The sequence below is a fragment of the Falco rusticolus genome, chromosome 17 (genome assembly GCF_015220075.1).
Source record: "Falco rusticolus isolate bFalRus1 chromosome 17, bFalRus1.pri, whole genome shotgun sequence".
NCBI classification, from domain to species: Eukaryota; Metazoa; Chordata; class Aves; order Falconiformes; family Falconidae; genus Falco; species Falco rusticolus.
Window position 1 is genome coordinate 1,037,734 of NC_051203.1, and position 13,077 is coordinate 1,050,810.

The window sequence follows — 13,077 nt, forward strand, 5'->3', positions numbered from 1 at the left end:
ATAATTTAAATAAAGACCATTTAGACCTTTTACGGCAGTTTGATCTGAGCAAATTGAGTAAGACTACACAGCAAATCATTTGTAAAATTAGGAATAGACCATGATATAACCAAATTTCTACATATAGCTACATTCGTCTAAACCATAACATTCAATTTCTCTCCAGGATTAGGAATGTGAGTATCAAAATGCAAAGACCACCAATACAGAAGCCATCAGTTAAACACGTACCTTTCAGATCATCTAGACAGTAACGTCTTCTTTTTTCCATACTTTCCGTACTCAAGAAATCATTGGCTTTAATATCAAGGCTGGGTTCCTGTTCTCTCAGATTTACTGAAGGAGGTCCACCATAAAGATCTGACATCTGGCCATAATCCACTGAACCTTGACCAAAACCACCTGAATTCCTCCCATCAGCAGATCTGTTACGGGATTTACTCCCTGTCCCTCCAAAGGCAGAATTTTTGCCATAAAGGGAGTCTACCTGGCCTAAATCTCTGTCCTGACCCTTGGCATCAACTTGACCTGAATGCGAACCTCTGTCATCAGATGAACCTTTGTTCCCTGATCCTCTGAAATCACTGGCAGTGCCCTTTCCAGGTTCACCTCCCATAGAAGATTTGCCAGGATGTGAACCGTGCCTATATTCACCACCTCGTCCAACAGCATCTTCTTTACCACGGACTGAATGTAACCCCCTTTCATCACCTCCCAGCCTCCCACCACCACCCATGCCAGCCCTGGCCCCAGCAGACCCAGTGTCCTTGCCGTAGGGAGACCCAGCACCCCGTATTGCAGACCCTGCAACACCACCACCTTCTGAGGAAAAGCTGTCTCCTCCTGATCCACCCATATATCCCTGACCTCTACTCAGCATACTATCCTTGCCACGATAAGATCCCACTGATTCTTCACCTCCAAACGGAACACGAGCAGCTCCTCCCACAGTCCCAGTTGGGAGACCATCCTTGCCGTAGAAAGAACCAACACCCCTTGCACCAGATACACCAGCACCAGCCTCATGCCCACCTGGGAGACCATCCTTTCCATATGGAGATCCAAAACCACCAAAATCAGATGCACCAGTACCAAATCCGGTTCCCATTCGACCTGGAAGACCATCTTTTCCATAAGAAGAAACAAATTCACCTGCACCAGCTAAGCCAGCATCACCATAACTCCCAGCTGGGAAACCACCCTTTCCATAAGGAGAACCAACTGCCCCTGCGTGAGCTACACCAATACCTGCACCAGCTGGGACACCATCCTTTCCATAGGGAGAACCAACTCCCCCTGCACCAGCTGCACCAACACCTGCACCAGCTGGGAGACCATCCTTTCCATATGGTGACCCAATACCCGCTGCACCAGCTACACCAGCACCTGCACCAGCTGGGATACCATCCTTTCCATATGGATACACAACTCCCCCTGCACCAGCTACACCAGCACCTGCTGGAAGACCATCCTTTCCATACGGAGACACAAATCCCCCTGCACTACCTACATCAGCACCAGCTGGAAGACCATCCTTGCCATAGGGATACCCAACTCCCATTGCACCAGCACCTGCACCAACACCTGCACCAGCTGGGAGACCACCCTTCCCATAGGGAGAACCAACACCAGCACCTGCACCAGCTGGGAGACCATCCGTTCCGTAGGGAGACCCAACTCCCCCTGCACCAGCACCTGCACCAACACCAGCTGTAAATCCATCCATTCCATATGGAGATCCAACTCCCCCTGCACCAGCTGCACCAGCACCTGCACCTGCTGGGAGACCATCCTTTCCATATAGTGACCCAACTCCCGCTGCACCAGCTACACCAACACCTGCACCAACTGGGAGGCCATCCTTTCCATAGGGAGACCCAACTCCCCCTGCTCCAACACCTGCTCCAGCTGGGAGACCATCCTTTCCATAGGGAGACCCAGCTCCCCCTACACCAGCACCGCCAACACCAGCACCTGCTGGAAGACCATCCTTTCCATAGGGAGACCCAACTCCCCCTGCGCCAACACCTGCTCCAGCTGGGAGACCATCCTTTCCATAGGGAGACCCAAGTCCCGCTGCACCAGCTGGGAGACCATCCTTTCCATATGGTGACCCAATACCCGCTGCACCAGCTACACCAGCACCTGCACCAGCTGGGAGACCATCCTTTCCATAGGGAGAACCAACTCCCTCTACACCAGCACCGGCAACACCAGCACCGGCTGGAAGACCATCCTTTCCACAGGGAGACCCCACTCCCCCTGCTCCAAAACCTGCACCAGCTGGGAGACCATCCTTTCCATAGAGAGAACCAATTCCTCCTACACCAGCACCGCCAACACCAGCACCTGCTGGAAGACCATCCTTTCCATAGGGAGACCCCACTCCCCCTGCACCAACACCTACTCCAGCTGGGAGACCATCCTTTCCATAGGGAGAACCAACTCCCCCTGCACCAGCTACACCAATACCTGCACCAGCTGGGAGACCATCCTTTCCATATGGTGACCCAATACCCGCTGCACCAGCTACACCAATACCTGCACCAGCTGGGAGACCATCCTTTCCATAGGGAGAACCAACTCCCCCTGCACCAGCTACACCAATACCTGCACCAGCTGGGAGACCATCCTTTCCATAGGGAGACGCAAATCCCCCTGCACCAGCTGCACCAACACCTGCACCAGCTGGGAGACCATCCTTTCCATAGGGAGACGCAAATCCCCCTGCACCACCTACATCAGCACCAGCTGGAAGACCATCCTTGCCATAGGGATACCCAACTCCCATTGCACCAGCACCTGCACCAACACCTGCACCAGCTGGGAGACCACCCTTCCCATAGGGAGAACCAACACCAGCACCTGCACCAGCTGGGAGACCATCCGTTCCGTAGGGAGACCCAACTCCCCCTGCACTAGCACCTGCACCAACACCAGCACCAGCTGTAAATCCATCCTTTCCATATGGAGATCCAACTCCCCCTGCACCAGCTGCACCAGCACCTGCACCAGCTGGGAGACCATCCTTCCCATAGGGAGACCCAACACCCCCTGCACCAGCTACACCAATACCTGCACCAGCTGGGAGACCATCCTTCCCATAGGGAGACCCAACACCCCCTGCACCAGCTACACCAATACCTGCACCAGCTGGGAGACCATCCTTTCCATATGGTGACCCAACTCCCCCTGCACCAGCTACACCAATACCTGCACCAGCTGGGAGACCATCCTTCCCATAGGGAGACCCAACACCCCCTGCACCAGCTGCACCAATACCTGCACCAGCTGGGAGACCATCCTTTCCACACGGAGACGCAAATCCCCCTGCACCACCTACATCAGCACCAGCTGGGAGACCATCCTTTCCATATGGTGACCCAAGACCCGCTGCACCAGCTACACCAGCACCTGCACCAGCTGGGAGACCATCCTTTCCATAGGGAGAACCAACTCCCTCTACACCAGCACCGGCAACACCAGCACCGGCTGGAAGACCATCCTTTCCACAGGGAGACCCCACTCCCCCTGCTCCAAAACCTGCACCAGCTGGGAGACCATCCTTTCCATAGAGAGAACCAACTCCCCCTACACCAGCACCGCCAACACCAGCACCTGCTGGAAGACTATCCTTTCCATATGGAGACCCCACTCCCCCTGCACCAGCTGGGAGACCATCCTTTCCATAGGGAGAACCAACTCCCTCTACACCAGCACCGGCAACACCAGCACCGGCTGGAAGACCATCCTTTCCACAGGGAGACCCCACTCCCCCTGCTCCAAAACCTGCACCAGCTGGGAGACCATCCTTTCCATATGGATACCCAACTCCCATTGCACCAGCACCTGCACCAACACCTGCACCAGCTGGGAGACCACCCTTCCCATAGGGAGACCCAACTCCCCCTGCACCAGCACCTGCTCCAACACCAGCTGTAAATCCATCCATTCCATACGGAGATCCAACTCCCCCTGCACCAGCTGCACCAGCACCTGCACCTGCTGGAAGACCATCCTTTCCATAGGGAGAACCAACTCCCGCTGCACCAGCACCTGCTCCAGCTGGGAGACCATCCTTTCCATAGCGAGACCCAACTCCCGCTGCACCAGCTACACCAGCACCTGCTGGAAGACCATCCTTTCCATATGGTGACCCAACTCCCCCTGCACCGGCTACACCAACACCTGCACCAGCTGGGAGACCATCCTTTCCATATGGTGACCCAACTCCCGCTGCACCAGCTATACCAGTACCTGCACCAGCTGGGAGACCATCCTTTCCATAGGGAGACGCAAATCCCCCTGCACTACCTACATCAGCACCAGCTGGAAGACCATCCTTGCCATAGGGATACCCAACTCCCATTGCACCAGCACCTGCACCAACACCTGCACCAGCTGGGAGACCATCCTTTCCGTAGGGAGACCCAACTCCCCCTGCACCAGCACCTGCACCAACACCAGCACCAGCTGTAAATCCATCCATTCCATACGGAGATCCAACTCCCCCTGCACCAGCTGCACCTGCACCTGCACCAGCTGGGAGACCATCCTTTCCATAGGGAGAACCAACTCCCCCTACACCAGCACCTGCTGGAAGACCATCCTTTCCATATGGATACCCAACTCCCCCTACACCAGCACCGCCAACACCTGCACCAGCTGGGACACCATCCTTTCCGTAGGGAGACCCAAATCCCCCTACACCAGCACCTGCACCAGCTGGGAGACCATCCTTTCCATATGGTGACCCAACTCCTGCTGCACCAGCTACACCAATACCTGCACCAGCTGGGAGACCATCCTTTCCATAGGGAGATGCAAATCCCCCTGCACTACCTACAACAGCACCAGCTGGAAGATCATCCTTGCCATATGGATACCCAACTCCCATTGCACCAGCACCTGCACCAACACCTGCACCAGCTGGGAGACCATCCTTTCCATACGGAGACACAAATCCCCCTGCACCACCTACAACAGCACCAGCTGGAAGACCATCCTTGCCATAGGGATACCCAACTCCCATTGCACCAGCACCTGCACCAACACCTGCACCAGCTGGGAGACCACCCTTCCCATAGGGAGAACCAACACCAGCACCTGCACCAGCTGGGAGACCATCCTTGCCATAGGGAGACCCAACTCCCGCTGCACCACCAACACCTGCACCAGCTGGAAGACCATCCTTTCCATAGGGATACCCAACTCCCCCAGCACCAGTTATACCAGCACCACCAATGCCTGTGCCACCTGGGAGACCATCCTTTCCATAAGAAGTCCTATATATGTCTGCACCATCTACACCGGCACCAACAATGGCTTTGCCAGCTGGGAAACCATCCTTTCCATAGGGAGACCCAATTCCACGTGCATCAGCTACACCAGCATCACCAAGACGTGCTCCAAATGGATGACCATCTGGATCGTACAATGCCTCCATTTCTCCTGTGGTACTGCCACCTGCACCAGATATAGCCCTGTCTCCAGCTGGAAGACCGCCTGGGCCATATAGCAAGCCTGACCTTCCTGCCTGACCTAAATGACCGCTAGCATTAAGTGTCGGGCCATCCTTGCCATAGGGAGTCCCTGTTTGTCCTCTGTTCATGCTTGCACCATTCATATCGGCTGCAGTTGGCAGACCATCCTTGCCATAGGAGGTCCTCATTCCTCCTGCAGTCTCAGTATCTGCAACATTTTTTCTAGCTCCAGTCCCCAGACTAGTCCGACTGAACCGATCACCTTTACCATCTCCTCCTCCAGCTGAATCATGATCGAGTCTGCCTAACACAGAACTTCCATCAGTAGCACCTAATCTCCCAACACTCCCAAAGCCAGCTTTGTAACTAGCATCACCTAATCTACCATCCTTGTCACGCTGAGAGCCCACACCTCTATCACCCATGCCAATGTTAACAGCACCCAGCGTACCATCATCTCTGCCACCCACAGAATGCCGTTCACCCACTTCTCCTAATTCATCACCAGTGTCTGCTCTGTCTGTCACAGAATCCTTGCCATGGAAAGGCCTTAGCCCACTTTTGCCTCCTAAGCCTTTTAATCCAAAGACACTACCATCACTTGCCACTGAGTCTCCATCTAGGCCTGCTCCAGAAAACTGCCCAAATCCCATCCTTCCATTTCCATGGGCTCCATGTAGCTCATCTTTTCCCAAAAATCTACGGTTTCTATCCATATCAATGGAATGGCCTTGACCATTTCTGTACAAGCCATCTTCTTCCGTGCCAGTGTCCATAAGATTATCTTCATCACCAACATATTCTCTGCGTCGAAGTTTCTTAGCCCTGTCTTTATCTGGTAATGTTTCTTTCAGCCACTCAGATTTCTCTCTTTCATCTCCTTCATGCTGTCTTCTCTTTCCTTTGGCATCTGTATTGAAGATGCATTGTTTCATTGTAGGAGATATAATTTACAGGAAAAGAGAGGGGGAAAAAAGAACAATTAATGGGTCATGTACTGCACCAACAGCCAAATAAAATGTGTTAGCATTTGTTATAATTTCATTCTAGGACACAGAAACATAATATATTTATATACATTTCAATTCAGTTCAAACCTTGACTTTTTCAGTGTCACATTCAGATGTAATTTTACATTTCTTAGTTAAAGAGACAATTATTTTTAGTGGAAACATGCTTGTTAAAAAACCCATATAAACAAAACAAAAAAAGCAGAAAACCAAGGCAAATTTCCAGCATTACAGGTCTAATTTAGAGGGGCTTAGATTGTTTCTGGGACTCATTAGTTCCTTCTGCCTTCTCCCTCCAGCCCTGGAGGAGTTACAAAATCTCTCATGCGCAGAGTAGCTGTAAATAAGCCAATAGGATTTGTCAGGACTAATAAAAAGGAAAAAAAATCTCTCATTTGAAGAGGCCAGGGTCTAACCAGACCTTCATTTTTCCAAATATAATTTAGGAACTAGAGGCTTAGTAATTCATTTCTCAGCATAGAATCAGCTCAATAAGCAATCGGGCAGTGAGAGGAATATTGTTTTGTTAACAGACCTCAAGCCAACACCATGAGAATAATGCAGTGTCACTTACACTCTACAACAAGCCAGGCATTTGAGGAGCAGAGTCCGGTGTCGAGCGTGTACATGCCATTGTCAGAGGGCACAACGTTTTTGATAATCAGCTGGTGGGTCAGACCGTCAGGTGTTACGGAGATCTGGTGCTTCTCACTTGCTTCGAGGAGGTGGGTTTTGTGTAGCCACACAGCGTCGTAGCAGGGTGTGCGTAGGTTACATTCAAAGACGGCATCTTGTTCCTCAGGACAGCGCACATCACTGAGTGGCCGCTCAAATCTCACAGGGATGGCTGCAATGGAAAAATCAAAAGCTGTAGAAGGGAAACAGAGAGCTATTTCTGTCCTCCAAGAAGAAGTTGTTGCAGCTGAAGGAAGACAGACAGACAGGAACTTGCCATGTCTGCAAGCACTGGTTTAAGCAGAAAAAGGAAAAAGTGAGATGTGCTCCTGTGCCCAGTTCTACAGGACAGAAAAGCAGAAAAATAGATTTTTGTTATCTTCTGAGATATTTATATCAGCACATCGCAGTGATGTGTGGTAATTTGTAGTCATTAATGTATTTCAGCAGCATGATACTTGTATCAAGATGGTAGTTATTATTCTGAGCTTACAAAAGGAAACTATAGCATGGGTAAGTTAAGGAATTTTCTCACTGTCATCCAGAAGTCAGAACAAAAGTGGTACTTGAACCCAGTACTTCCGACCACAAATGCAACACCCATATCACATAATCATCCTCCCTCTTTTTCTTGTGTCATATAAGCAGCCCTTACTTGGCAACACAAAAACATCTTCTGTAGTTATCAGGCTTTACTGCTGAGCTTTGCATATGTTCCTATATACAATTTTCCAGCCAAAAATAATTCCTTGTTACAGTTGCACATCACATGCATCTAACTCGATTCCTTACATTCAGCATCCAGTTCAGTTGAGAAAACAGGTACGTCCTCCACTCTGACTTGGTACATGCCTGCATCTTCTGGCTGTACATCGTTGACAATGAAATTATACCTTTTTCCAATTCTCCTCAGGCAGTACTTTCTGTATTCATCCTCCGTTCCATATCTGACCCTCTCACCATCCTAGGAAGAGAAAGAATACGCTCTTAAAGGCAGTGCACAACTAGTGCATGTCATTCCAAGCAAATGAGGCCAAATTTGTATTATGATCACCTTGATATAAACAATTAACAACAGAGAAGCCTACACTCTATTACTACTCACAGGGCTCATTGCTTATGTAACGCACAGGTAATACTATGTGCAGTAAGTCCTGCACAGAGCAGAGCATCAGACCCTCGAACTGGGCAAAACAATAGCACTTTGCTAGCTCAGATAAGGGTTTGAAACTTAAATAATACACAGTTATTGTAACTTGGAGGACAAAGTACTTTCTTTGCTTAGACTTAGCATCCTCATAGATGGATGCCATAAAGCAGGTGAGTTCACCACTTTACAGACAGGAAAACACTTGGGTTATGTTCTCCATCCTGTGGCTGCATCGACTTCATGTCATGCATTTGATTCAGAAGTTCATAGAGTTCATCTGACCTCCTCTTTAATGAATTCCAATTTCCCCTGTATTAAAGCCACTAACCACAGTTTGAAATGTATCTTCCAGAAAACCATCCACAGCACTGATCACCTGGGGATCACACCAGGATAACTACAGAACTAGATGGGATGTTTTACTTCCTTGAGATCTTCTTTCACAAAAGTGAATTGTAGTGGAATAACACACTCGAGAAGGTGAATAAAATCAGTCTGTTTTTCTTATATGAGCCTGAAAGACACTGTTAGAATTTCCTCTTACTGGAAGAGCTCTTGAAGCCAAAAGGATGTCAGTAACTGACTGTTTCCCCTCTACATGGATCTACAAATCCCAAGAGATATTCACCACCAAAGACCTCCTGGATACCCACACCAACACTTCTCCCCAGCCAATCTAGGTTTCTGCAGTGGACAGACAACTTTAAGAAGCTTATTTGCTCTCAGACACTGCCCAGCAGATCAAGCATTTTATGCAAGAAGACTTCAGTGGCTGCTGTAAGCTGGCCAACTCATCTCACCCCCTCACCTTCAGCAGATAAACTTTGCTATTACTATTTTTCAGGTCCATCTCCAGAGTGAACATAGCTTTTCCCTCCTTGTTGACCTTGATGTGTCCAAAGTTTTTGATACTGTGTATTAGCTGCAAAGAAAGATACAAGAGCCTATTAAATAAGGCTACCATGACAGAAGTTCTTAAATTGTTGAACTAAGGTGAAATCTACATTTTAACTGCAGAGAAAAGAGCTACCTCTAACTTCATGTGTATAGAAGAAACATCTGTAAGTTTCCAGAGTTTCCTCTTGTAGGCAAATTATATTTTATGTGCTACGTCCTAGTCATTCACACACTATGCAGCCACTAAGAATCCAGGTTTCTACATGTTCTGGTACGTAAAGGCCGGTTTTGACTCTCAGGCATATAACTTTTCAATTTGGGGTCCAGATTCTCATCAGAGGCAACCGAATACAGATTTTAGCATTACCCTATGGTCAGAATCCCCTGTAATTTATGAACGGAACTTCAAAAAAGTCAATAGCATTTTCATCTGCATGAGTATAGAGGTAGGACCTCTTTAAAACATTGTCATAAATCATTCTCTGTCATGCAATAAAAATTTCATCTACAAAGCAAATTTAGGAAGGTTTAGCCTGTTTTCAGAAGCTACTGCAGAACTATAGCACTCTGCAATTTGTTAAAAATCAGTGTTTTCAGTGGTTTCAGTTTATTTTACCTCTCCTTGTTCACTCTCCGCGTCCTTCCTCAGCTCCTGCAGCTTTCTCAGCATCCCACGGAAGTCAACAATTCCGTATTTCATACAGATTTTTTCATAATCTCTCCTATCTGCATGCAGCAACAGTTGCCAGACTGCTTCTTTGTCCAAGGGTTTTGGTTTTGGTGCTGGGGCCCTTAGAACCAGGAAGGGGAAAAAAAAAATCAAAATATTTTGACAGGCAACAAGATGTCTTGTTTTTCTGTATTTAATCCTCTTTCATCTCTCTCTCCATTTTTGTAGTTTACTTGGCCCTGTAGATGTAGACAAGAAAGAATGGGACTCTTCCAGAACAAGTATTCTGCATCTATGCTACAAATTCAATGCTGCCAGGGTACAGTCTTGCCCTGGGCTGTACAGGGCGAGACTAATGCAGTTGGCTGCATTGTTAAATTGTTGGTCACTGGCACACTTTGGCCCAGGCCAGCCTGCACTCTCTCCAGTAACTTCTCAGCACAATTTGGGATGTTGCACAGGCCAGAGATCATTCCCATTAGGCAATCTCTGAAGGGTCCCACCTGGGAAGTGAAGGGGTTTCTGCAATGTGCACATGGCAGTTTGTGCAGTTGGCCTGGGAGCCAGGGCTCAGTCCCTGATCAGCCAGAAAGATGATGAAGACTTGTCATTTAGGAAGTTATTTCTGAGCTAAAAACAAGAAAGCAGAGAAACAGATCTTTTAAATCAAACACTTGTGGTGCAAAGGAACGTACACCTCAAAATGAGGTTGACACCTGCTCTTTATCTCAGCCTTACAGACAGTGGCAAACAGTCTTGTTATGTCTCTCCATATTGATTGTCAACAATTTTGGAAACAAGACATGTTGCCTTGAAGATCTATGAAGCTGTCCCCTATCAACAAGAAACATCTTGGAAGTGTAACAATGGCCTTCATTAGAGGCTTACCGCTTCCTCAGCAGCTTCCTGAAGTCCTGAAGCATCTTCTTTAACTCTATTAAAGGGGAGCGGGGGGGAACAACAAACATTCAGATACCCAACACTGTAAAATACATCCCCAAAAAGAAGATAATGCAAAACAGCCACAGAAAACAGGCCATTCTACTACGCTGTTTACCCCTGGTGATTTTTTCACACTTTACAAAAAAACTATCATGAAACTTAGAGCCAGTATTCTCTGCCATACTCACATCTTTGAGTGGGGTTAAAGATCATCTTTTCCTAGGGGGCTTTCCTCTCTTTCTAGAGAGGACACTGTAGAGACCCACTATATTCCAGCCATGTTGTGTTTGATCCAGCTGTATTTGACATCACAAAACCCTTTTCTAGCATTAACAATTCCAGAATCATTACTTAGAACAGCTCAAAGCCATGTCTAAGAATGTCACTTTACCCAAAGGTAAAGAGCAAGCAGAAAGAGATGACAGAACATCAGAGTTCATTAACCCTTGTCTTACTTTATTCTTTACAAGTTTGGGGCAGTGGTAATGTGGTAGACAGAGAAGAATTAATTATACCACTCCCCAAAAAAAGAAATTATATCTAACTGTATATTTATATTTTTATATATATGTGTGTGTATATACATATATATATAGAAACCCTCTAACTTACCATCAGCAGGATGAACAGGAACGTATTTCGCTTTCCTCTTAAAGCCAACTGTAGTTTATAAGAGAAAACAGGGAAAACAAGCCGTAAATTGAACAAATTAACACTCAAACTAACACCAGTAAACCACTGAACTATAAACCCTCTGTATCTGATACCAATGCAAGAGGAAATCCTAGTCTGAATTTCCTTGTCAATCTGACCCTGACTCCTAGTAATCTCCATCTACGAATGCAATATTTCTGTAACAACCAACTCTGTGCTTACTGGATACTCTCCACAGTGGAGGAAATTTTCTGCCCTATGAAGCTTATAGTTTAAGCAATGGTATGAAATATTAACATCTTGTTTTAGAGATGGGGAGCCAAGGTGCAAGGATTATCTGGCCAAACACAGATAGTTTCCTTCTAAGCTTACGTTACAGGCACACAGGTGAAACGGATGCTTCCAACATAGTTCACCTCCTACTCAAGTAGATTCCAAGAATAGTTCCGTTATATCGTACCCACAAAGTCCTCATTTCTCTCCACTGAATATAAAGGGAAGCAGGGGACTAGGTCAGGTGGACACCACAGATGTCTGAAGTGGGACGAATCCCTTCCAAAATACTGATTTGTTCAACATCATAAAGCAATTATTCAGCCAATTCAACACTAAATCCAGAGTGTCTGACTATGGTCCAGTGCAGTGCCCACAATTTCTTCTCCCTTGCCTTAAGGTTCATACTGTCATGGAGCCACTAACATGAGGGGAGTCACAGGAGACCTCCAGTCCCCAGTGAGGGGAAAAACAGACCTTCACAGCAAGGATACTTAGACAATGCTCTGGGCACCCACCCCCAGAGGACAGCAAAGCAAACCGCTTGGGACCACAGGACCTCTGGAGGACAGAACCTGGCAATCCTACCTTGTATGATCCTGAGGCCGGCAGAGCATGCAGCTTCCCCATATTCATTCACAGCACAGCAACGATACAAATCACTGTCATCTGTAGTCAGTTGGTTTATCTTAAAAAGAGGAACACAGTAAAAGCTCACAAGTGCCGTGGTTCAGCTCACACACCTTCAGCTTCTAATAAAACAGCTACTAAATGACATCTCAGATCTTTCTTCTGTTCCCAGAATGATCTAAAAAGCTTAGTTTGCTTATCTTTGTGTTCTCAGACCTGCTGACATCTGTATCAGCCCACTGCAGGTTTTTCCTTTCCATTGCACTCTTGGTTCCATGAGTCCTGTCTGAAATATTTGATCTTTACCTGCAGAATGAATTCATTTGTAATGTTATTGAAGAATGTTTCGTATTTGGCAGGATCATCCATTCCTCCTCGCATACGTGTCCATTTCACGTCAGGGGTTGGGACACCTTTGACGACAGCTCTGAAAATGGCATTTTTACCTTTGAAAAGAGACAAGAAATTAATTATTTAAGACAGCTTGAATGTAAGCACTTTCATGTCAGGCCCCTTATTTTGTCAACAGACTGATCTCCAGAGTGAGACATCTGTTTTGTTTTAGGCAGAAACATTCTTCAAAAATAATTATATCTTTTTGTTTTCTCTGTAAAAGATGCCCAAATTACCAATTTAAGTTGCATTGAATGCCCAAATTACTGTGAGACATCTGCCATAATCTCCATCCTAACT

The 13,077-nt window shown here is 47.3% G+C and overlaps 1 protein-coding gene across 15 annotated transcripts in view; it reads right to left on the reverse strand.

Annotated features, from left to right (window-relative positions):
* The window catches only part of IGFN1 (immunoglobulin like and fibronectin type III domain containing 1), a 63,204-nt gene that overhangs the window by 12,893 nt on the left and 37,234 nt on the right, over positions 1-13,077 (reverse strand). For 2 of the 15 annotated variants that reach the window (XM_037410228.1, XM_037410229.1), the window contains exons 7-18: positions 12,691-12,830; positions 12,343-12,442; positions 11,440-11,487; positions 10,774-10,819; positions 9,832-10,006; positions 9,127-9,240; positions 7,961-8,132; positions 7,068-7,340; positions 5,056-6,393; positions 4,717-4,908; positions 4,189-4,656; positions 232-3,393 (exon numbers count right to left, since the gene is read on the reverse strand). In XM_037410228.1, coding sequence (XP_037266125.1) covers positions 232-3,393; positions 4,189-4,656; positions 4,717-4,908; positions 5,056-6,393; positions 7,068-7,340; positions 7,961-8,132; positions 9,127-9,240; positions 9,832-10,006; positions 10,774-10,819; positions 11,440-11,487; positions 12,343-12,442; positions 12,691-12,830 — 6,228 coding nt within the window. The other 13 variants (XM_037410233.1, XM_037410230.1, XM_037410243.1 and 10 more) reach the window with 13 other exon arrangements.